Raw genomic sequence first — 24,791 nt, forward strand, 5'->3', positions numbered from 1 at the left:
CCATTGATGCATTAGCAACTTCAACCCTTTCGATGCAGCCCGATTCCCGTCTATTCGGAAAATTGATACAAGGGATTTGGAATCAGCCAAGGGTAAAACACAGAAATTCATATCCAAGGATTTTATTTCGCCCCCTCTTCCGTTTTGCATTACCTCACTTTCTAACGAATCACCATGACGTTCAACCGACTAGAACCACCTTACCGAGTGTATGTAATATTGAGCAAAGATCGCGTCAGCACAGTTTGTAAGGCTAACGCTGCTTCACACACTCCCTGCCCAAACCCACTTTCTCTTATGAATGTATGAATGATATTACTACCGTACGAGCCTGTCCTTTCAGATTCGATAGAGAAAAGCTATGTAACAGAGCTTAGAATGCACAGTGCACAGTGCACAGCGTCCTTCATCCAATTGTTCCAAATCATGGCCGGCGTCGTATCTCTCTAAAGAAATTTGTCATTTGACTACTTGCTTTTCTCACTTCTCCATCGTACAGTATATATTTCAGATGGTGCGTAGACAGTACCTGGATCACAGGGCTATCCGCTGCATATGCCAGAGTATATCACTTTCCTTAACTTTTATACAGAAAACATGTAAGCAGTGATTTCTTATCAAGTCTGGCGACAACTTCTTGAAATTCCTCCAGAGCACTGATGATTATTGTGATATAGACTTCATCGGTAGAACAAATCTCCCATGCACGCGCACCAGTTTGAATTCGGAAACGACGGTACCATTGTTTGAAATCAGAAGGACGGATGGATCGGCCATTGTCTACAGTCCCAGTATATAGTGGTATGGCAGTGCGGTGATGGATGCACGATCAACGGAGTCTCCCCAATCGTATCGATCAGGCATTTAAACGGTCCTTGGGAAGACGATACGAAAACACCGACACAACAAAATGGAAGTAGTAATAGTTGGCATCGCGGACATTACCACAATTGAAGCTGGACCACTTTTACAGTATCCAGTGTATGACAATTCAGGAAACTGGGCGACACGGAAACACCAACATACTCAGAATGGCGAAAGTTCGGTCGTGAAAAGGTCGCGTTACGAGGGGGGTGATTACAAAGGAGTAGCGAGGGTGGATCTAGACGCATTTGGGAAAATGGCCCCATCGCAGGCACACTGTAGGTGTTTAGGATAGCCTAAAAATGGCATGTTTAATCACTAACTCAGCCGTTACTCTTCAGATTCCAAATGGATATGGTCATGATTATAGTCAGACGATCCAGAATGCTTCTACTCTTGTTCAACCTCCTCGATTGACTGTAAGGGGCTGGGTGGACTCCCCGCAACATATGTCTAATATATGTCGTCAGTGCAGGCGGCAAACTACATTTGATCGCGAAGAAGAATCTTCACCAGAGTGTTGCGAGCATTTGCCAAAGAACCCTGAAATTGCCCTTGTTACACAAGCTTGCAGCGTTGGGCTTACTCAGCTAGCGGAGACGCTCCGTTCGGGTATAGATTCCGAGAAGCGTGGTATCAATCCAGTAAGTACCAGCAAAGTGCTTGGTTCTTGTTGTCAAAAGGGTTCATTCCATTCATACTCCTGGTGTAATCTTCGAGTCATGCTTACAAAATATTAGGCCCACTCACAGTTGCGTCTTCTTCCTTCTGGAGATCCACCTCCAATGATTGACTTTGGCCTAAAACAAACACTCCACTGGATACTCACCAAGATAAACAAAGTCAACGAGCTTGCCGATAAATTCGTTCAGCAGATCCCTCCAGTGTCTTCAAAAAGCCCCATCAAAAAGGATGCCATTCACAGTGTGACTCCATATGATCCTTTAATCATCATGAAACGACGTATTGAGGATGATCACCAGAGAACTACGTTGAATGACATGGGCACATCTGATTCTAGAATGCACCAAAGACGCAGGTCTATGGCTAAATCACTCAGCGAAGGACTTCCACCCATAAGAACTCAATCTCCCGACTACACCCATTTGTCAACCGACAATACCAGCCGGAGGCTTTCGAGTATGAATCCTCCTTCAGCCCCAGCTCGACAAGTACCATCTCCACCAGGACGAGCTTTTCCGTCTCCATCCCCGACCTCGGCCAGCTTCTCATCTCCTTCAGGGTCGACATCATATACGGGTCTATCTGGTGGCCCCTCTCAATCATCAAACTCCCACACTACTAACCACATCCTACCTCCAATTACAAACGCGCAATCATCTGATAGCGCATTGCAAGTCCATACAGCAGCGCTTCAACATGAGGTTTCTATCCAAAAGATCGCATTATCATCGTTGCAGAGTGAACACGATAAGCTCCTTGCTGCTTTTTCCCGGTCTCAAAGTCGAGCGAGCGCCCTCGAGAAGAAGCACGAGGTTTCTGACATTGAAATTTTTAGCCTTACCGAAGAGAAAACGCGATTACATGCCCAAGTTCTCGAATTGGAGGGAGACGTCGAGGATCTTGCAAAAAGTAGGGACACCTACCGACAAGCAGCGGTACAAGAAGGAGCACAGTACGTTGAGATTGTGAAGATGGCTAGTCACCTAGAAGAAAAGACTGGGGAAGAGAGAAAGAACTGGAATAAGTTGAGACTTGAAATGGAGCAAAGAATTGAACATTGAGTTACTGGGATGAAGGCTCACACCGAGGATGTTGGCGCAAAGTCACTCGTACCGGAATGCATTGAGAAAAATGTGCCTTCATCCAGTGAGTACAATGATGAAGGATCAACCGGTATAGCATCGACAGAATCGACTAGTGACGGACAACTTCGCGCCAAGGATGACCAGGCCAATCTTCTCAAAGCAGAAATCGAGCGCTTGCAAAAGCGTTGTGAAGAGGTGGAAGCTGCATTGAAAGCTGTCAGGCAGGAAAGTCGCTCAATGGAAAGCATTATGGAAGCGTTGAGTAGAGCTGGAAAGGGCATTTTGCAAAAGGTTTGAAGCGTGTCTCTGAGCCCCGAGACACCCCCGGAACCTCAATTAGATTCATAATCCAAGCCAGAAACCGATCGGCTAATACTTGAAGAATAAAATTTCTTACATGATATACGACATTCAATACAAGTAAGTAATCTGCGATATGTGTTTGTTCACATCATTGCTGGCGTAGAGCAGATTTCACTCGAATACATTCGTGTTTGAATGGGGTTATGGATCTGTGTATATGGATAAACTCAGGTGATTCAATGCGTCTTACAAGACATAAAAAGGCCTCTCTAGAGACGATTAGATATTTTTGATCTGGACATCAAACAATGATTCTAATATTCAATACGGGTTATTCTGATAGTAACTGAATATCACATGAGACTTAGGGAAACATTATTTGAAAGAGCAATATAGTATAAAATTTTAAGTGATCCGGTGAATTCCACAATATACAAGTTACTATGTCAAAACAACTAGACAGACTGATATTTTTCAAACATCAACGTTGCCGCCATGAGGATATGAATATAAATTATTCTGCGTATATCAAGTTGTAACTCCATATAATTGGTCAAAACTCCATGTGATCCACTATTATTATTACCCAATGATATTGTCAAAGCTCTGTTTCCCTGCGACAACTCTCCTACAAATCTGTAACATCTTGAATCCTCATCGACCTCTCATCGACCGCTCTCCTCCAGCTTCCCCCCGCCAGCATTCCTCACTGAGCCTCAAAACATGGGCTCATAGTAACATCATGCCAAGGATTTGAAACGCCAGTAGACTGTCTCATATATCTTAGGTTTTTAGGGGAGAGCGTCTCCTCTCCCGTCGTAGGTTTTAATCTCTTGTTTCTTTCTCTCTGTCTGTATATCGTACACTTTGGCATTGTCGGGAAATCGTGCTACTACTTGCCTTCTGTTGACCGGATCGAATTCTCCACCCTTTCGAGATAATTGACAATTAATCATTTAAAATTTTCACATACAATTGACATCGATCAAGTCCATCATCACTATCCTTCCGAATCACACATCCGCCCAGCTTGCCGATTCAATTCTCGTCTTCAATCTTGGACCCTATCCTCATCTCCATACTCAATCTTTACGGAAGCACCATAAGCGAAAATGGGACAAGCATTCTCTGGACCTGATGCCTTCAAATGGTTGAGATTCACGCCTAAAGCCACCGCTGTTCTCCAAGCAAACCCATTTCTTTTCGTCCAATTGATTCTGGTGTTGATTGGATTGAACGTGTTGGGTGGAATTGCGTTTTGGATTCACTACGAAACAAACAAGCCATATGCGAAGCCGAAAGTTAAGAAGGATGCGAAGAAGTAAAAAATGGTCCTGGGGTGGGATGGTCACTAGAGAGAGGTGCTGTGAACGGCAAGGCACTAAGGGCTCTGCATAGCGGAATCGCAGGGAGGAGTTTTGGGATTCGAGGAGGAGCTTGAGTGATATGAGACAAGTCGACGAAAAATATGTGCTGGGCACAGGATGGATATGGATATGCTATAAGATTGACGAATAATATGTGGAGTAGTTGGGTCTGGATGGAGAATTCTGGGATATTGGCCGAGGGGGAATGATACCTATATGTTTGGTTTTAGGTGGGTGGCTGCTAGAATGGAAAGGTTATATATCCTGATGACGTTTGTTGTTTATACATTTGCTTCTCGATGTTTAGCATTTATATATCATTTTTTGCTTTCTTCGCCAAATTTCGAAATGTAATGCAAAATAGAATATCTTCTTTCTCCATACCTTCATATATGTCATTGCTTAGCGTTCCGTGATTGCGTGCACGCATGGCATCCATTGAGAACCAAACCGATGGCGTCGGGTGTATGCATCCTGCAATATCACTTCTCCAACCCTTCAGCTCTACTGTCAACTGAGTTTCTACGGATGAGAATCATAGGATTGGGGCTTCAGACATGCGTGTTATATCAATACTCATATGTGTATATCGTTTCATACACCCACATTCGCATCATCTCGGCTTTCGTTTCAAATGCATGTATATTGACAATCCATCCAATCTCAATCAGTCAAACACATTCACGCATCTGCGTTTGACAGAACCCTAGAACACATTGATAATACTTCAATTTGAACACTCCAAATTTAAAACGTCCAATATCCTATTGAGCTCCAATATTAATGTTACTCTCGTCGTACGTTCTATAGCCAGCTCTTCATTACTGAAGATTGAGATGTCAATCTATTATATTCCACTCGAGACTTCAGTGAAGAGTTCTTGATTGTCTAGAAAGGTATCCTATCTTGAGTGATACTGCACAACGACTTACCAGTGGAATACCCGTGATTTACAATCATGAAAAATTACATCTCAGCCGGGACTTAAGTCTATCACCGAGGTTTGTAAAGTTTGGATATCTCTGCGGCATTGGACAAGGGGGATATTACAACATGATTAGTACATCCATCTTCATCCCCTTCACCTGTCCACATCGATACGGGAAGGGACCTAATAGATCTCTACTTCTAGTGGTCAAGAATATTCTATTTGATAGTGAACGCTGAAGAACTAACAATCGCTGTTTCCGCCCACCACGTCAAATCATGTACATACTAAAGTTCTCCCTCCTATTGTAACTCTCTCTGTGTCATAATCATAGCAAAATCCGGCACATCACTCCCGATATGCACAGCATCAGCCCATGGTAGTCCCCCCTGTAGCCATCTCCTCCCTAAACTCCTTTCATTCATCGCTCTGGCCATATCCTTAAGTGGCTGTGACAGGCGATCATTCAATTCACTAACCCTATCCAGTTCTCCAACGGCGAACTCACGTGCACGCTCCTTGCTTGCAATCTCCTGCCGTATGATCACGAGTTGTTCGTGCAACCAATGCATTCTCTGAGATATCATGCGTTCTTCTTCAGTCATGATTGGAATATCAAAGTGTGGACCATCCTTGCCGCTTCTTGGTAAACGTGCAGCTAATGAGTGGAATTCTTGCTCGGCTGGTATGATTGCAGATTTCAAATATGCCACTTGCTTCTGTAGATGATCTAGTTCGAGGCATAGATCTTGGGCTGATTTTGTATTTTCATGTGCCTCTGGAAGCGCGGTCCTTGGAGAGAATCCATATGGCTGATCATAGCATTGGTCGAGATATGGCTGCGTGGAAGAATCGGCAGGGAATGTGCGGGAGATGTATCTCCTCGGTTTGGAAATTTGTATTGTTCTCAGCTCTAGGTTCTTTTCTGGAGCCTCCCATATCTCGGATCTGAATTGTCCGCGATTCCTTCGAGAGCCAGTCTTGTAGTCAGGAGGTTGCTTGCCCGGTCTATGTGTAAGATTGAAGATGTTGTAATCTTCTCTCCATTCAGAAACTTGTGGGCACAACTCACGATCTTGAATGTTCGTGGTATTCAAAACTTGTTCGTTTGCCGAGTTATCTGTAGTCGAGATGTGTCCTAGGTCACAGGGAGGATATTCATCTTGTAAACAATATGGAGGCGGGGGCACTGATGATTGTAGACTACCATGAGTGTCTGGCGGTAGGCTGTGTCCTTCCAGTTCAGACCTTTGTGAGTCTTGTCTGAGTGTTCTCACATCAAATTTGTGTTTGTCCTGGCATGGCGATGTGGCACTACCAAGACCCAACTGCTTTTTATGCGTATAGTATAATGGTGTGATTGGAAGAGATAATATAGGTTCCAGGGCTGGCTGTGGTACAATCTTCCATAAGATGATAGCGATGGGGGATAAAATTCTATTATTCCGCGAAATATTTTGAAATATATATGTCGTTAATAGTCAAGGGAATAAGATGATCAATGATTTTAAAAGATGTGAGGTCGCTGAGTTTTTGATGAAAGGTGATGGAGAATAGGTGTGATAAAGTATGTAGAGTCAAGTAGAAGTAGGATGGGAATGATTTCTGCAGTGGTGAAATTATTGTAATAGCACTTGCCAAACTTGCTAGCAAGGCGAATCTAAGGTGTAGGGCAGGAAACATTACAGAAAGAACGGTCTTGGAGTTCAGCTTTGCTCTGTAATACAAGGAAACATGAATTTAAATAGAAATGAATGTGGGTTCTGAGTTGATGTACAGCGACAGTAATTGTAAATATTATGTTGTGACGATTCCAGGGAATATAATTAAATCTATTCTGTACGTTTTAAGCAAATACTCTCTCGCCCTTCTCTTGTCATTTGCCTATCCTGACCAGCTGTTTGAAGTTGTAAGGATGGAAAATCGAAACCTCATTTGGTACTGCTATCTGGTTACTTGCTGGCTGATACCCTTCTTCGATCGCCTTTGACGGCTGTGGCTGCTTTCTTCTCCACCTTGGTGAAAATTGGCCCAGTAGAAAAGATGTTAGGCAAGAATTTGCCAACCCGTGCTTGGTATTCCTGATAATCTGGATATTTCTTTGCAGTTATGAGCTCGGTCAACCAAGTTGAGGCCTGGAAAAGAATCAAGTACGACATGGCACCGGCAAATGTCCAGTTGAATAATACTTCACTAGTCCAGCAGCCCCACATATAGAGTACTACCCATATAGTCTGTTCAGCGGCGAAATTTGGGTGTCTGCTGAAGGACCAGAGACCAGAGGTCACAAAGCCGCGGTCGAGCGACTCTTGATCGAATCCTCCTTGTACCTTGGCGGTCTTCAAGTATTGTTGCTTCGCGGTTTGATAGTCTAATTTTGAGAAACATTAGCTATGCAACAGAAAAGATATCTATAATCACATACTCCACTGTTGTCCATCTGCAAAATACTCAAACACAACAAGAGTGATAAGACCTCTCGAGAATATCAAATCTGCAGTCGTCCACGGTACTCCATATCGTGCAGCTAAGAGCATAACATATGATGGCGTTGCAACTAGAAAAAGCAGAATGCTTTGTGCCAATGATATGAAGACGATATTGAAGACGAAGAAGAGTGCTGGAGGAAAGTTTCGTCGGACAATCTCCCTGAGAAGTGGTTAGCCCTAATTCATACCCATCAAGGAGAGACATACCAGCGATAATCTTCGGATCCAATGCTATAGCCACCCTTTCTCCAGTAATTATATGTCAAGCGTAACTGTTGTTTGTCAGAACCAGATTCCTGAATCGAGAGGGGTCCTACATACACTCCATATTGTACTAAAAGCGAGGATATTGTCTAGTCGCCCTGTTGGTAGACCAGAAAGGTGTGCATAGATGGCAAAGTGAGCATTATATATGGTAGGCAAGATACTCCAGCATCTGTCGACTTGAGAATAGTTTTTGTTGACCTCCGAAACCAATAGAAATACAGGCGTTAAAAACAACGAGAATGCGAAGGCACTTATGAGTGGATTCGTAGCCAGATAAAGATTTCGAAGCTCGGTAGGATTTGAATATGATTGAAGTACTTGCTGAGGTAAATCGTACAATTGTGGCAGATATGGCCAGACTGTTTTCGTGATGTTTGAACAATCCTCGATTGCTTTAATGACCGGCAACGCCATGCTTGTGGCAAGGTAATTTCTCTGTTGCTCGATATCGAGTGAATAAAAGGGTGGTAGTTAGCTCTTTCAGGCGAACTTCGAATATATCCTCGAAGTTACAAAGAATTGATGTTTGCCAGAGAGGCGAAAGAGGTAGAGTTGACAGAGTGAATGGAGTGAAGCTTGAATTTGAAGCTCTGGATGACATCGTTTTTCATTTAGCACTTAGCGGGGATATATGTACCGACATGGATTTATAGAGCTACAGCCAATGAACGAATTCGATGAGCCACGGCTTCATTGAATAATTGTATAAATATATATAACGCATAACTATTATGCAAGTCAGACCTGCAGCTATTTCGTATTCGGATCCGTCCATTATAAAATCTCATCAACCTGGAATTGATGGCAACAACACAGGCATCAATTTCTGTACATAATCTTTACTTACTGATACCGAGTAATACAAAAACTCTGTAAATAGGTAGTTTCATGATCCTCTTGCAAGTCCATACCCCAATAGATCAATTCTATGCAGCTGAGTAACAAAACAATGCTTATAGACCAAGACGTTCGTTCGTTCGTGTCACAGAGGAAAGTATTATAAGAGCTTCATCCACAAGGCCTCGTAGACTTTGGAGTCGGCGATGGAAAAGAACCACACGTGAATGATCACGCGTGATTCTAATATCAAGATGGCTGCAAAGATTCTTTGTGTTGCAGAGAAACCTTCGATTGCCAAAGCTGTAGCTAATCATTTAGCTGGGGGCAATGCTCAAGCGGTAAGTCGCAATGTCAAATATTGCTACATTACAACTATCGTTATCTAACGATCCAACAAGGCAAATACTCGCAACAAATACATCAAGAATTACTCATTCACCTTCGATTTTGGTGGACAATGGGGTAATTGCAATGCGGTTATGACTTCGGTCATGGGGCATCTTACCTCTCTCGATGTTGCTCCAACTCACAAAGGTTGGACTGACCCTCCACCCCAAGAACTCTTTTTTCGAGCCAAGGTCATCGAATCTGTTGCTGAGGTGATTTGATCTCACCCTTTGCTGGGCAATTTTTCCACTGATGCATTTCCATAGGATAAGAAAGATATCGCACAGAATATCGAGGCTCAGGCAAGAGGAGCTAAGGCTCTTTTCATATGGACTGATTGTGATCGTGAGGGAGAGCATATTGGCGGTGAAGTGAGAGCTCAAGCACTCAAAGGCAACCCACGAATTGAGATCAAGAGGGCAAGGTTCAGTAATATTGAGCGAGCGTAAGTGAATGAATCTACACTCTGTAATTTCAGATTTGTAGCTGATTACAAAAGGCATGTAATTCAAGCAGCTAAAAATCCAGTCGATTTAGATCAACGTCAAGTAGACGCTGTGGCTGCTCGTATAGAACTTGATCTAAGGATTGGGTATGCATTCACACGATTTCAGACAACCAACCTTCAAAAGTTAGGAGGGCCACTAGCAAAAAAAATGTTGAGCTACGGTAAACAACTTCATACCCATCTTAATGAGGCACTTGCATACTAATAGTGGTCTAGGTTCTTGTCAGTTTCCCACTCTTGGTTTCGTCGTTGATCGATATTTCAAAGTAAAGAACTTCGTACCCGAACCATTCTGGAGCATCAAGGTTACACACAGTCGCGACAATATGAATGTCATCTTCAATTGGAAGCGCAATCGTCTATTTGACCGAGCAGTTGTGATCATATTATTTGAACGTTGTCTTGCTGCAAAAATTGCTAAAGTCACCAAGGTACAGGAGAAACCGACTAGCAAGTGGAAGCCTCTTCCTCTAACTACCGTCGAGCTACAGAAAGCTGCTAGTCGTTGGCTGAATATGAACAGTCAGGTGGCGATGACTGCAGCAGAGAGCCTATACACAAAAGGTTTTATTAGTTATCCGAGAACGGAGACTGATCGATTCGACAAAGGTATGAATTTGAGAGCGCTAGTTGAAAAGCAAGTTCAAGATAATCGATGGGGACCATTTGCTCAGAATTTGGTAAATGGAGGATTTCATTGGCCTCGAGAAGGCCGAAATGATGATAAGGCACATCCGCCTATTCATCCTGTGACATACGTTGCATCCACTGCTTTGAGGCCAGAAGAAGCTCGGGTTTACGAATTTGTTGTTCGGAGGTTCCTAGCCTGTTGCTCAGAAGATGCTAAAGGGCAGGCAACTGACGTGGAGCTTGAATATGGAGAGGAAACTTTTCACACGCATGGACTAGTCGTGCTGGCAAAAAACTATCTGGACGTTTATGTTTACGAGAGATGGAATAGCAGTACAACACTGCCAAAATTTACCCTTGGGGAAAGATTTGAACCTGACGAGGCCATGATCACGGATGGGAAAACAACAGCTCCAGGGTATTTAACCGAGCCTGATCTTATTGCTTTAATGGACGCAAATGGAATCGGGACTGATGCAACTATGGCCGAGCATATTGCTAAAATCAAAGAGCGTGAATACGTGTTTACAAGGCCCAAGGCAGGTGGGGCCGCCGCCGGAAATAATGATGACAACACGCCAGCTGCAGGCCGAGGAGGACGTGGCGGACGCGGTGGAAGGGGTGGAAGAGGGGGTAGAGGGGGAGCTGTAGCTGCAGATGCGGGGGGCAGAGGTGGAGTGGAAGAGTTCATCCCGACCACACTTGGAGTCGCCCTAGTGGAAGGCTATGATAACATGGAGTTTGAAGTCAGCCTCAGCAAGCCGTTTCTGAGAAAACAGATGGAGCTCAAGATGAAAGCCATTTGTGAAGGACAGAATACACGTCAGGCCGTTGTTCAGGAAAGTTTAACGCAATATCATCGGGTGTTTCTTGACTCCACGGAGAGGTTAAGTGTTTTGAAAGCAGTAGGTGACATCATGACTCCATTCACACGGCCCCACCATCACCACAATCTCTAACATATATTGTTTAGGCATGTAGAAAATATGTACTTAATGGTGGAGCTGGGCGTTAGCAATACCCATTTGATTTTGGCTTGGTCGGTTGTTTGCAATTGATTGCATAATTAGCGTTCTCCATCCCATCTTCACGTCGATGTGTCGGGTCAGTCTATGGTGCTTCCTCGGCTTAACATGACGGATTGGGCATAAAAGTAACAAAGAGAGAATTGTGCGGAACGCAAGCTTTCGAGTTATCTACGGAGATTTTTGCTGTTCTTTCCTTCCATAAGTCCGAATTTCGGTAAGCTCAATGTTTAAAAGATTGTGCGTGCCACTTCGCTACCCGTACTTCCCCGGATCGCGTACCTCTCTCAGCAACCTCTTCCTTGGAGAAGCACGATAGCATTCGCGTGGCTGAGGAAAGATGTATGAAAGTTGCATTAAATCTTCCGGATATGTGAATTTAGAAATCCCAACCTAGAAAACAATTGGAGTTCGCCGGTTTCGCAATTCTCGTCTGGCTCTTCCGGGTAAAGTTCACTGAGTCATAGTGTAGTCAAGAAATCGTTATCAACTTATCAAGATATGATTTCGAGTAAAAAGTGGAGAAATCATCAACTACGAGTTTATAAGTCATGACTGCCAAAGCAACAATTTGAGTTTACAATGAATACGCGGTGTTTTATACTAATGGTTCGAGAATATCCGCTGATCAGGTACTGGCGTTGATGCAGAATCCAATGAAGATGAAATTTGAAAGAAACGTGAATGGTTCTTCTCTCTAGGTTGTGCTTTACAAGATACTAACCAAGGCATACGCAGCAGTCCTCACTCTTGGTATGGAATGGTCGGATGGTCCCTTAAAAGTCGATCTTTTGGGGCATTTTATCCGAGGCAATAAGCTGCCATTTCCCTTATCGACTAGGAAAATTAGGGTTGAAATGGATTTATTCAAATATTCTAGTGTGTGCGTGGAAGAACGAATGCGTGGTATGTACGGACGGACACTTGTTAAAGTCCGTCGATCACTTGGAGAGGGGGGCAATAGGGCTTTAGACGAGGGCAATGGACATGACAGCTAGGGTTTAGATACCAGATAACCTAGTTTTTGATACCACACATTGATATGGAAAGTTGTAAATTAAGGAATCGTGTACTCTGTACAGTGAGTTATTACCAAATGTTATTATTATTACTGTAAACGCTGTACGATGTTGATACTGTGAGATTTCTTTTATCAGCATGTGTGGCTGGCTAGACACCTGGTTTCTTAATGCGCCACAAGAAGACTCAGCAAAGAGTAGAAGCGAAAGTACAGTCAGGATAATGTTGGCAGAAAATCCTAGTTACCTGCTCATATGGATGAGATTGAGGTAGATGAGATGTACGAAGTCGTCAATTATTCTCCAAGGTGTTCTTACTTGCTCAGGTGAGCCCAAATGTATGCATGAGAAGATACTGGTATGACCTTAGTATTACATACATACCTACCTACGTACGCTTGGTATGACTTGAGCAGGTTATTTTGAGGGAATTCAATATAAACACAAATCAATATAAATCCGGTTTTCAATGTTAGTAATATCCTACTGCGTTCTGACACTCGTATAGTCAGAGGCAAAATGACAAAGTGCTGAGAGGAGGCATTAATTGCTTGCCTTTCCATGGGGGCAAGCCCCCAAACCCCCATAGCTCGCTGCGCTCGATATCAAACTTTTGTGTTAGTTATCTAGTCTGCCTCCACGGCAGTGGCCCTCGGAGAGCCAGCGGAGCGTCATTTCTTTGATAACTGCTACCTACCACCAGTGAACTTTCTCAAATATCTAATACCTAGTACGTACCAGTGACTGTACCAGTGACTGTGCTATGAATGCAACGAGTATGATGTACACGGCAGAGAAGGCGCAGACCAGACCGACGTCTTGGGGATTTTCGAGACATTCATGAAGAAGTTAATACCAGATGATGGATATTAACAAATCATAAATCACGAGGACTTGCATACTTCATTTATCGATTTGTGATTGGATACATAAAAAGATTGCATAACTCGTGAATTCTTAGCACACAGGGGTCTCCCTAGTTACTGCCACGCCTAGATTTGGAAGTTCTTGGTCTTGCATTTGGGATACTAGCGTGATGCTAATGTACGAGTGTGATCACGCTAAGCCTAAACTGGGTATACCCTGTTTAAATCGATCCGGTCTATTCCACTGGATCATCCTCATGTACCTACACCTACACCCACTGGGTAGTAATTACCAGGTCCCCAGTCCTTTGTAAACACCAGAAAGGTGCGCAACAAGGTGCAACAACCAACTTCAAGGGAGAGAGAGAGAGACAGACGGACGGACAGACAGACAGACAAAGACCAAAGCTCGAAATATAAAAATATACATTAATTCAATCTTCCCATATAAACTTTATTAATCTCTTCTACTTTCTTCAAATACACCGTCGCCTCCTCCATTCTACTTTTATCTCAAATTTACCTCGCAGTCTGTCTAATCGCAATCGAGTTGGTTCGCTCTTCCTCTATAAACTTCACTCCCACTCCCACTTGCTTGCTTCCATTTCCGGACCCGATCCAAATAGCTCACTTATCTGTCGACGCCCACCATTACCTGACTCACTCTTACATCTTCTCAATAACTTCTTCCGTTTCGACGATAAGGTTCCCCTCCGTTCCGTTTGCTTCTTCAATACACGATCAACAGTTGCTTCGAATTAAATTACCAAATCATTCAATTCGCTTGCAACCTTTCTATCGCAAATCGAAGTGAGTCAGCCCATCAAGGTGTTGGTGTGGGATTCTTCCGAGTCACCCTCATGCCAACCCAACACGTCTTTTCGAGAAGATGAATACTAATCTTGTGTCGCGCACTTGTAGAGAAAGAAATCAACTGATCCAACAACAAAAATGGCTTCAATAGCTTCATCTGCTCGCAAGATCCCAACATCCTTTGGTCGAGACAGCTTAACTGCTGTAGCGGCTCGGAGTGTGCCTGTGACCAATGGCCACCCTCTTCCTACTCCTCCGAACTCTATTTCTCCCAACCTACCTCCGCATGTTACCAAATCTTTTGGTACTCGTTCGCCATTGCCCCAACTCAACTTGGAGCATGTTGAATCCGACCTAGACTTACACGACGGAAGTGGAAATGAAGGAACGTCGGATATCGGATCGCCAGGATTGGATACCACTGGTGCCATTACCCCTAGTTTATTGGCTAAACACCACCTTCCTGAAATTCTGTTGGATCATGGCCCCCTTGCTATCCGGCACATCATGGGTTATCTCACTACTTCAGTCCCCGGCTTTTCTGGAATTCCTCCCGCGAAAGCTAGAAGACTTGTTGTGGGCGCTTTGGAGGGACGTGGTAATGGCGGTGAGGCTGGCGGTGTAAAAGGAAATGTGTTGTTCGAGAAAGTGGGTTGGGGCCGATGGGACGCGAGACTAAAGGGACATCCGGCAAGAATGGGTCGAGCTTTTGGAAATTCACCACCACCGAGTTTACCAGATACCTATCCGATTGGGATGCCAATCGCCAACAACCAAGGGTGGTCATTTACGCGAACACGTCTTAATGAACCAGGGTCAAGTTGGGCGGGGGATTCGGCATTTTTCTCTCACGGAGATGATGTCTCGATGCCTGATGAGGCCGACAAAATGTCTTTGGATGGCGATGAGTCGGGCTCTTCCTCATCTGAGGTTGGAGACGACGTAATGATGGAGGACGACCCAAATGATGTAACAGACGAAGAGGACTGGGCGGCTGTTGGAGCCGCAGCATTGCGAGCAGCTTCTTATTCAGCATCTGGACCCTTCACTTCTGGGCCACTTCCACAAGTTTTCAATTCTCATCTATATAGGGGAGGGCTGCGTTCTGTTGTTGGACATTCCCTTCCAGCACCAGCACGAACTCACACCCCTAGCGGTTTCACAGCTTTGAACATGGCTTCTGCAGATTCTCAAGAGCGAGAAGCCATTGAAGCACTTTTACGACTTGGTTCTGTATAAATTTCAGCATGGAGTTTTGGGATGGTTGCATATGGCGGGAATTAGCGTGAACCTATTGCCGGCGAGCATTGATCGAATTATTTATTTTTCAACACGCGAATTGACGATCTGATGGGAAACCGAAATGGGAAATGGGATATGCCCCCTCGCATCAGCGAGTACGGGAGCATGGCGTTTTTGATACTTTTTGTGGGATAACGGACGATGACCTTGAGCCTGTGCTAATCCTCGTGCGCTCGGTATCTCTGCCTCTCCACAAGCTTTACTTCTGCACATACATCCTTTTTATATTCAACAACTACTCCACTTACTTTACTGGAGACTTTGCTTTTTAAGTACGACGATTACGACATATTATTCAACATTCATACCCTCAAATCGTATCGACATTGACGGATGGGAGAAAAATCTTCACTCAAATCAATATAAAATTGGTTTTATTCACCTTTTGAACTTTTACACATAACTATTTTTAATATACCCTTGGCGACGCGATATGAGTTAGAGCGAGAGATGGCTGGACGCATCATTCTGGGAGGAGAAATTATGAGATGCTTGGCGGGGAATGGAGGCAGGTGATCTTGGGGGGGAGATTGAAATGGCGGTCCAGTTTAGGAATTTAATTTTGAGCGCTTAATTGCAGTCTCGAGATCAGAGTTTAATGGACGAGTTTATTTCGCACGGTGCTTGATTGTGATTTGCTCTTCTATGCTGTAATGTGATGTGGTATGAGTAATGTTTGCCATGTGATTGGATTTTGGGTGAAGAAGCTGTGGATGAAACTTCACTTGTCGAGTCTGCGTACGCATGCATGATCTGGGCAGTATGGATGGATGGGATCTCGCTTCTTTCGTTCTCTCTATCTATCTTCCCTTCCCCCCTTTTTATTAAGTGATGGAGATAGGAGATGGGAGATAGGATATGTTTTATTATGCATGTATGTATGTATGTTTGTTTGTTTGTTTGCTTCAGAGTCAGGTCTGTTGTGTTGGTAAGAGTTATTGGTTTGAGAGGTTTGAGTGATGAGTGGTAAGGGTTGAGTGACTATATGGTGTTATGGTTAGGAGATGATTTTTGTTGTTATGCGGCAGTTGAAGGCGCTGGGGTGGGGCTTGAGATTCAAGGCGATTTGGATTTGGATAGGGAATATAGTTGTGAAATGATCGTCCTAGTCATTCTCTACATTGAATAGTCCATTTTAAACTGCCTAATAATTTTATTCCAGATGCCTGCTACAAGTACAAGATGGGATTTGCTTCCGCTATGGGCTGCTACAACTAACCAGTAATAATACATATTGATAAGTGCCCCTTGAATAAGAATCATTATACCTTCTCTCAAATGAAAATGTCAAATTGCTGTCCCACCAACCTCTCGCTCAAATCCCATAATCGAACTTGGTTGCCTACGCCTACTGCGTGATCTTGAGGTACGGGTCTGATTATGCAGTCTTGAAGGAACCCGCCGGATGATTCTAGAGAGGAGTTAGTGGTTAGGGTTGTGTTGTGAGGTCGTGTAGGGGAGTGGAGAGGAGACGAGAGAAGACGAGAAGATACCGGAGATAGATGGATCTAGAGCCGCGACTAAGGTGGTAGAACATCCTTCTTGGAGTGTTTTTGGAGGTTCGAATTCTTGGCCTGGAGGGGTGTCAGTTTGATATGCACTGCGTGTGGCTGGTGACTGGGGGGTATATACCGCCCGAAGATTCGGAAATTTGTTGCAATACATTGCTCCACATTTCTGAAGTGACATGAGCTTGGAGATTGCTTGTTGGTACGTCTGGGACTTTCGTTAACATTTGCTGGCCCTTTTGAAGAGGATTTCGAAAAACTCACATCCGGGCTGAAGGGCAAAAGATTGTATATTTCTATCCTTTAGTCTGGAGGCCAAAGTGCTAGAGAACAAAACATTCGCCGTTTTAGATTGTGCATATGCTTGCCAAGGATCGTAGTCTTTTCCTTCCTACTCGTGTGATTAATACATGGACAGTTGGATTTGGGCAACATCCATACGTTGAAATTCCAATCATCGAATTGAACACCCCCGAGCTCATACCCAGTACTACTGACATTCACAATCCTCGCTTGCCCTCCTCTCCCTGCCGTCAAAAGTTTCTCCAGAACTAGATTGGTAAGTAGAAAATGACCGATGTGATTACAACCGAATTGTAATTCAATTCCATCTTCAGTCGTTTGATAAGCTGGTACTGCCATTACACCTGCATTGTTAATCAGGATATCGATTTTTTCAACCAGGCTATTGATCAAAGAAGCGGCTTTTCTTATTGACTTCTGAGAAGCGAGATCGAGAGGTACAAAATGGGTCGTGATGGAGGGATTGAGAGTATGAATTTCTTTGATAACAGGAGAGATTTTGGCCTCTGAACGTTCAGCTAGAAGGATGATAGAAGGAGAGGCATGAGCAAGTGAGATGGCGGTCTCGGCGCCGATACTATTGGCTGAAGGGCCTGTTATGACGATTGTTTTGCCGTTTATGAGTGAGGAGAAGTGCTGGACTACGGAGATGCCAGTGCTGGAGCGTGAGAAGGCGGACATGGTTGAAAGACTGTAATCAATAGATTGCGATAATATATCAATCAGATATTCAATCATGCGCAAACAAACACGATGACAGAAAAACAATGATAGACTTATCATAGCACGAAAGAAAGAACCATCATCATATACTCGTAATACTTGTAGCGAGCGATAACCCATTCTTGGCATCTGCATGATTGCAGCATATCGACGGTGAACAGTTGAATATGGCTTCGATTTCATCTATATACCTGGTTTTCCACTTACAAAAGAAGTATTTGCTGATCCTCGTCATCAAATGAGATGCAAATGTTTGAATGGAGACATTTTATACCCTGGCTACTTTCAGGTAACTGGGGCAGCCAAGAGAATGACAGAAACGGATTTAAGAGGTAGCAAATGAGTGAGTGCACTCTAATATCCGAACGTCTTCGTTCTTTGGCTGAGATGAATGGCAAGCTGACATTGGAGGTCGGGTAGCATCTTTGTATTGTCAGCCAGAAAAGAAGGGATGACAAGATGAGAAGAGAAGAAAGGTTGCAGAAGTACTCAGGTCAGGTAGAGTCGGTTGTTTAATAGCAAAAGGCCGACATGGCCACCCCCGCGATCCCCACCTTTGGTAATATTCTGCCCGTATATATCATGGAAGCGGTGAGACGAAGATTACCTCCACGGTCCACCCCAACTCCACCTCCACCTCCACCTCCACATCGCGAAGTTCTCTTAGCAAGTCGCCGTCCATTACCATCCGAAAATTTCTTCATCGCAAAACGTGTGATGGGTGGTTCGCAAGAAATATCGCATGGAATCAAGATTGAGCTTTCTACATATACTCTGATTACATTCGCACCCAGACGTCCATGCCTTTTTCGGGAGAGAGGCAAATGGATTGCCGGAGTTTCATATGAAGCCATGGACAAAATGCCTCATATATGGTATCTATACTAGGACTCATGGCGTCTCTAGTATCGCCAATCTTGTTTCGTCAACATCTGTTTCCTTTGCACGACATTCAGGAGTATACCTAAATTCATTGCACAGATCGACATCGATGATTTATCAGTTGTTAGCCTTGATATGAGTCGAATCGCAAAGTCTTCCTGGGTCCTTTGGGAAGGGAACCTTGCTGTAATTTCTACTTCTTGTAACGAACACCTTTGTGAGTTTCAGCAGTTCCCAATATTCCAACAAATAAAGTACATTTCTGTTCCAGGGAACCACTCTATCACCGAAAAGCTTCGAGGAACCTTTCCATATTTTGTTTCTCACTGATGATTAGGTATTGAGTATGGATAGCTACCGGTATTGTGGCATGTAGTTCGTGCTGAAGTGGCGTAGTATTTCAGATACCTTGAATAGGAGGACGAGACATTGTATGACTCGCAGTATTCTATGCATCCGTAATCTCAGTAAAGTTCAGGCCATACTTCTTTTGTTTTGTTTCATATGGATCACATTACAAAATTGATTTGGATCTCGTTCGCCCATTTGCTAAGATTTCATATACCTATTTACACATCAAACCAGTCGGTACTCGATAAATTAGTCATTTACAAAGACCGAATCTTATGATGCATTGAGTCCGTTCTAGTGAGCAGATCCGGCATTAACAATGCCGTGCTTTAGCGCGGCAATTTGGCCCGTTTTTGTAGGTGTCTGGAGTCAGTAAAGATGTCCAAGCAGTTGAAACTGTTCGTTTTGTCTGTGTCATTATGGGGCTTTCGTCAATCTTACGCCACTTTTGTTGGAGAACACCGTTCAAAAAGAGCCGGCATATCGGTATGAAATCGACACACGTGTCAAACGGATGGTGTTCATGACAATGTCAGAACAGTGCTCAAGAAGTCTTCATCTCTTCCTCGAAGGTGAGCTCTCCTGCTCAAGTATCATTTGCACGATACAGGAGAGTGGCGGTGTACGCTAGATGTGATGATCGACAGCACTAGATTCTCCTTAAATGGCGTTGTCTTACTAGTGTTATCCCGTCAATACATTCTTCTCTGTCGGGTCAGTGCTGTATACACCATATCTACCAAGACTTCCAAGACGTTCAACAGCTATCATCATGATTACACGTTCTTTGGCGACTTGGCATATCTTGAGAAACTTGTTTGATAAAGAAATTCATCATGATAGATATTGAAAAGCCGACAGAGTCCTTGGCTACTTCAGACCTCAGTGAGGCATCATTGCCTACAGGAGTGGATTCAATTTCAAACATATTACAAAGAATCGATGAATTGGGTCTCCAATTATCAGACGATAATGTCATCGATTGGCTTCCAAAAAATCAAAATCATCCTCGAAATTGGCCTTTGAAACGCAAACTGGTGAATACAGCTTGCATTTTCTTGCTTGATACATTTGGGTATGTCATTCCCCATTGTCAATTGGAAATATTGTAAAATTAACTCGTTCCATCAAAGTGCTTTGCTAGAATCCGGGGGTGTTTGTTTCTCAAAATCCTTTTTTTCACAGTGTATACTAACAATTTCAAAGTTAGTCGCAGCAACGCGAGCAGCAACAGAATATGGCATTTCACAGAATCAGTCACTCATTGCCTTTTCTCTCATGTAAGTGTATACACCGAGTGTTTGTGTTTCACAATGTTCTTACTCATCTGTTTGCATAGGTACGGAATCGGTGGAGCTCTGGGAAGCATTATCTTTCCACCATATTCAGAAGCTTTCGGAAGAAAACCGATACTCATATTTGCAGCTCTTTTGCTACCGCTTAGCTGCATGATTACGGGACTTGTACCATCTATTGCAGGAGTATACATTGGCCGCTTTATCATGGGTGCGACGATATCGATTCCTTCAACAATTAATGTGGGCAGTCTAGAAGATATATGGGAACCTGCAACCCAAGGCCATGCAATCTATGCATGGGTACTATCTGCGGGACTAGGTGCTGCTCTAGGGTAAGTGAACTCGGACAAAAACCTCGAGTCTCTCAGAATAAGGAACGGCTGGGGGGAGCAGTTTTGAAAAATCTCGACTGACTAATAGAATAGGCCGATATATGGAACCTACGTCACTAGCGTACTTGGTTGGTGAGTTGGTCCTAAGTTATGCACCTTAATTTGTCGACAATGAACCCCAAAGCTAACTCAAGACTAAATAAAGGCGATGGTTGTATCACATTGGCTCTATTGTTTCCGTCTGCATACTTGTTGTCCTTCTCATAGGCATCTCCGAAACTCGCCCAAGTAAACTCCTTGGGGATCATCTTATCGCTATACAATCATGTGCAGGAACACTGAAACTCCGCACACAAACAGCAGATGATCATGTCCCTGATTTTCATACCTTTTGTCAGAGTGCCATCATTCAGCCAGCCAAAATATTCTTTCAGGAGCCCATCATCCTCACAATGGCAACCCTATCTGCCATAGCATTTTCTCTACTGTTTCTTTTCACCGAGTCTTTGGATATCGTCTTCAAACCATATGGATTTAGCCAGACTTCATACTCGTTAGCATTCCTTGCATATGCTATAGGAATGATTTTTGGTATTCCGGTCAGGTTGGTAGAGTTTTTTCATCTCAAGAAGCGTGCAGAAACGAAAGAACTAGAACCAGAAGATAAAATAATCGGCTTTGCTACCGGAGCACCAGCATTGGCAGCTGGCCTTTGGCTTATGGCTTGGACAACTCCACCCTTAGTTCATGGCATTGACTGGGTGGTACCGATGATAGGGTTAGCAGGTGCTGGATTTGCAGCGAATGAAATTGAGTATGCACTTGGAAATTACCTAGCTGATGTAAGTTGCCTACTCTTATTTTTCTTTTCAGTCTTGACTGACACATACAGACATACACTGTCTATGCATCTTCCGCCTTCGCTGCATACTCAACCCTTCGAGCCCTTCTCTCTGGTATATTCCCTTTGTTTGCTGACCGAATGTATAATGGCTTGGGTTCGAATGTTGCCGGCTCGATACTAGCTGGAGTTGCAACTTTATGGCTCATTAGCCCTTATATTTTTATGAAGTACGGGAAGACCTTGAGAGAGAAGGGAAAATTCGCAAAGTTTAGTTTAGAGACTGATCCGAATCCTCAGACACTAGATGTATTGGGAAGGCAAGAGTGTTGAGATTTTAGACCAAAGCATGCGATCAAACACGCGAAGAAGATGTATTAGTTCGTGCATAGAATAGATCACTTTATTTCATTAAATAGAATAAGTTACTCATATAGACCATAGTTAAAGTGGAACCCTTCGACTAAACCGTTCTCTAAATGCTACTTCAAGCACCTTTTCATATCACAGTCTTAGATACAGTGATTCTAATTCCTATCAGTACAAGCAGAACAGAATTTTAGCACTAATGTACTGTAGAAAGAGCAGCATTTGGCGATTTGTTTTTGTTTTTTGACCTATTCATCATTAAATTCTTGTTATTTCGACCTTGAAAATCAACTGGAAAATAGAAGAACGCCACCTACATAATCAACCAAAGCTGACAGAGAAGTGATCCTTGTCATACAAGATGATTCTCGGTAGCCAGGCAGACAAAGCTACTAGCTCTCGGATGGTAAATGAAATTCCATCTATTCAATGCCGTCTGAAGATGCAAAGCAACTTAGTCATGGTTCCTTCTAATACGAGGTATTACGGAATGAATCCAGCCTTCTGACTTCTATGATCCACCAAGTTGTCCTCAGATCTGAAGTGTACTTCTTCTTCTAAGTCTTCTTTCTGGTCTTGTACGCGATACACTTAATCTTATCTACACTCTCAATCTCGTGGTCAACAACACTACAAATCCCATTCCTTTTTTGTTGCGCTATTGAGGACACGAAATCAAAATTCTCGTCTCAAAATTCAAGACTCGTCAACTATCAACAATATGGGAGGCCATCCAGACCTCCCATTGCAAAAACCGAAAGCGACAAAGATGAAGCGAGAATCGAGTTCAAAGCCCTCATCGCAGAACTGATGAAATTGAAGCTAGTGCTCATCGATCTTGGTGAAGCGCGTCTCGAAAAGTCGATCCAAAGAAAACTCATAGTTGCCAAAAAGTCGTTAAAAGGTCAGTTGAACCTCGCGATTTCTGCAAGTCAAGAATTAATCGATATCTACTGAAATCGTGTTGGCTCATTACACGCCGCAGTGTATCAATAAGACTGTTGCCAAAAAAGGTATCTCAATATCTCTACACAGTATCGAAGAGTATTGCAGGATGTCAGAAGGGATGTTTCGACGAACAGAGATTCATAGCAGACGAGGAGGAGTTTGTTGCTACCAGACGCGCAGAAGTGACGTCAGAGCTTGCAGTAAGATAGTTCTCCAGCTTCATATTTTAATCATCGAACGTTAATTGTATTATAGGTACTGGAAGACAAGATACGCGAGGTCCTCGATTTTCAAAGCGCAACGACAGTGGAAAGAGAAAACACTTCTTCGGAGAAAGAATGGAATTACTTGAACCCATTGTATCTCATGCCTTAATCATACGTCGAGGCTTCTTCGAGACTGGAAAGAGGAAGTATATCGAAGGGAAATGGATTCAAATCGAGGGTAGAGGCTCGCCAGACAAAGACAATATAGTCCAACGCAATATCGCCTGTCACTATAGTAATATCAATGTCGAACTTGCACATTGGAGGCTATCTGACTGGGAGAAGCATAAAATTAGTTGCGAGAATTTCGAAAGCTTCTACGGTATCTTACCTTCTGAATGCGGATTGTTTTTTAACACTTCGGGGGATCTCTCTTGGATGTATAGCTTCCGGGCAACAAATTATGTTCAGGTGTTTCCATCACACTGAGCATACCTATGACAAGGAAATGGACAGGATATTTGATCAAAATTTTGCAGAATGCATGGTAATTATGATGATCTGGCTCAAGACTGGTCTGGGAAGGATAGAGATAGCTGCTTGGGCAGAGGTAGAAGCTTCGACAATCTCAAGATTGAATTTGGTTGGACGGAGAGTTTATGGTGTTTTGAATATATGAAGTGTGCTGTCAGAAAAACAATCGAAAAGGAGAATAGATGTTCGAGGATCCGTGTCTGTTCAGATCATTGCAAGTCTTGCGGAAATCTGCAAGGAGATTCTTAGACGAAAACACAGAAGTTATCGTTGCATACCCCAAGGATGCATGAAGGTTTCATCACTTAAAACTCCCAGACTTTTGCAAATACTTCACTTCAGTACTTATCTTTTGTATGGTCTGTCAGGGAGGTATCAAAAAGCCTCATGGAAGTTTGTGGCATTGGAGGATGCTGAAAGAAAAACTCTCAATAGTAGAATTACAGATGGTGGGTGGTGTACAGTTTCGGTATGACCAAAAGAACATCTTGCATCGTTTAAATTAGCTCCTTTGATAGTAATCTATTGGCAGTAGTGCGATTTAGGCATTTCAAAACTCGGTAGAGATGGCACTTTCTTCCTCGGTACAATCATACCTTGCTAAGTCTGGAATAATACAACATGATAGGATGAATTACTTAAATTATATAGAGTGAAGGGTTACCGAAACAAGCTCGGAACAAAAAGGATATCTGTCGTTCCAATGCATGTTCAAATTCGCGAGTTTTTTGAAGAATAGCAGAATGTAAAGCAGATTATTCATGATTCGGATTGGCTATTAGATTTTAATTCCATCCAATCACTTCATCAGAATAATATCACATGATTAATACTCATTCATCGCTAGGAGAGAGGATGTGCCCCCTCGCTCCAACCATTCAATAGATTTCAAGCTCTGTAGACACGTCTCGCACTCTATCTCATCACACGTACTCGTAGCCCTCATTGTCTAACCAAAGCATGCACAGATAACTACTGAAATAGGTATGTTACATATTCCTTATCCTGCATCTCCCACCTCGAATCCTCATTGGCCGACCCCAACTCTTGCAGCTTCATTTTTACATGGCCCCCCGGTTAACCCGCGCATCACCTTCCTTCCCCGCCTTTGAAATGCCG

General features: G+C 43.4%; 9 protein-coding genes across 9 annotated transcripts; 7 read left to right on the forward strand and 2 right to left on the reverse strand.

The window, feature by feature from the left end:
* Positions 1 to 910: 910 nt before the first annotated feature.
* EAF02_011857 (uncharacterized protein) lies at positions 911 to 2,930 on the forward strand (the record flags this gene model as incomplete). The annotated part of the gene is made up of 5 exons (XM_038907905.1): positions 911 to 1,142; positions 1,192 to 1,283; positions 1,335 to 1,508; positions 1,605 to 2,513; positions 2,625 to 2,930. 5 exons carry the CDS (start codon positions 911 to 913, stop codon positions 2,928 to 2,930), a joined length of 1,713 nt encoding a protein of 570 aa, XP_038752250.1.
* Positions 2,931 to 4,048: 1,118 nt separating this feature from the next.
* On the forward strand, positions 4,049 to 4,261 carry EAF02_011858 (uncharacterized protein; the record flags this gene model as incomplete). The annotated part of the gene is made up of 1 exon (XM_038907906.1): positions 4,049 to 4,261. One exon carries the CDS (start codon positions 4,049 to 4,051, stop codon positions 4,259 to 4,261), a length of 213 nt encoding a protein of 70 aa, XP_038752251.1.
* A 1,272-nt stretch (positions 4,262 to 5,533) lies between these two features.
* On the reverse strand, positions 5,534 to 8,401 carry EAF02_011859 (uncharacterized protein; the record flags this gene model as incomplete). The annotated part of the gene is made up of 5 exons (XM_038907907.1): positions 5,534 to 6,668; positions 7,188 to 7,602; positions 7,657 to 7,880; positions 7,928 to 7,992; positions 8,042 to 8,401. The coding sequence occupies 5 exons, from the start codon at positions 8,399 to 8,401 to the stop codon at positions 5,534 to 5,536; spliced, it is 2,199 nt and encodes a 732-aa protein (XP_038752252.1).
* A 677-nt stretch (positions 8,402 to 9,078) lies between these two features.
* EAF02_011860 (uncharacterized protein) lies at positions 9,079 to 11,367 on the forward strand (the record flags this gene model as incomplete). Its single annotated transcript, XM_038907908.1, has 6 exons — positions 9,079 to 9,165; positions 9,226 to 9,426; positions 9,481 to 9,659; positions 9,714 to 9,883; positions 9,939 to 11,257; positions 11,326 to 11,367. The coding sequence occupies 6 exons, from the start codon at positions 9,079 to 9,081 to the stop codon at positions 11,365 to 11,367; spliced, it is 1,998 nt and encodes a 665-aa protein (XP_038752253.1).
* A 2,846-nt stretch (positions 11,368 to 14,213) lies between these two features.
* EAF02_011861 (uncharacterized protein) lies at positions 14,214 to 15,314 on the forward strand (the record flags this gene model as incomplete). The annotated part of the gene is made up of 1 exon (XM_038907909.1): positions 14,214 to 15,314. The coding sequence occupies one exon, from the start codon at positions 14,214 to 14,216 to the stop codon at positions 15,312 to 15,314; it is 1,101 nt and encodes a 366-aa protein (XP_038752254.1).
* A 1,337-nt stretch (positions 15,315 to 16,651) lies between these two features.
* EAF02_011862 (uncharacterized protein) lies at positions 16,652 to 17,869 on the reverse strand (the record flags this gene model as incomplete). The annotated part of the gene is made up of 5 exons (XM_038907910.1): positions 16,652 to 16,788; positions 16,871 to 16,951; positions 17,010 to 17,093; positions 17,150 to 17,276; positions 17,327 to 17,869. The coding sequence occupies 5 exons, from the start codon at positions 17,867 to 17,869 to the stop codon at positions 16,652 to 16,654; spliced, it is 972 nt and encodes a 323-aa protein (XP_038752255.1).
* A 573-nt stretch (positions 17,870 to 18,442) lies between these two features.
* EAF02_011863 (uncharacterized protein) lies at positions 18,443 to 18,799 on the forward strand (the record flags this gene model as incomplete). The annotated part of the gene is made up of 1 exon (XM_038907911.1): positions 18,443 to 18,799. One exon carries the CDS (start codon positions 18,443 to 18,445, stop codon positions 18,797 to 18,799), a length of 357 nt encoding a protein of 118 aa, XP_038752256.1.
* Positions 18,800 to 19,980: 1,181 nt separating this feature from the next.
* On the forward strand, positions 19,981 to 21,948 carry EAF02_011864 (uncharacterized protein; the record flags this gene model as incomplete). Its single annotated transcript, XM_038907912.1, has 7 exons — positions 19,981 to 20,219; positions 20,278 to 20,299; positions 20,351 to 20,424; positions 20,484 to 20,774; positions 20,868 to 20,906; positions 20,980 to 21,616; positions 21,667 to 21,948. The coding sequence occupies 7 exons, from the start codon at positions 19,981 to 19,983 to the stop codon at positions 21,946 to 21,948; spliced, it is 1,584 nt and encodes a 527-aa protein (XP_038752257.1).
* Positions 21,949 to 22,345: 397 nt separating this feature from the next.
* Positions 22,346 to 23,307, forward strand: EAF02_011865 (uncharacterized protein; the record flags this gene model as incomplete). Its single annotated transcript, XM_038907913.1, has 4 exons — positions 22,346 to 22,464; positions 22,686 to 22,888; positions 23,020 to 23,132; positions 23,188 to 23,307. 4 exons carry the CDS (start codon positions 22,346 to 22,348, stop codon positions 23,305 to 23,307), a joined length of 555 nt encoding a protein of 184 aa, XP_038752258.1.
* Positions 23,308 to 24,791: the final 1,484 nt, after the last annotated feature.

Source organism: Botrytis sinoallii (genome assembly GCF_014898435.1).
Source record: "Botrytis sinoallii strain Bc 23 chromosome Unknown BSIN_037, whole genome shotgun sequence".
Classification (NCBI taxonomy): Eukaryota; Fungi; Ascomycota; class Leotiomycetes; order Helotiales; family Sclerotiniaceae; genus Botrytis; species Botrytis sinoallii.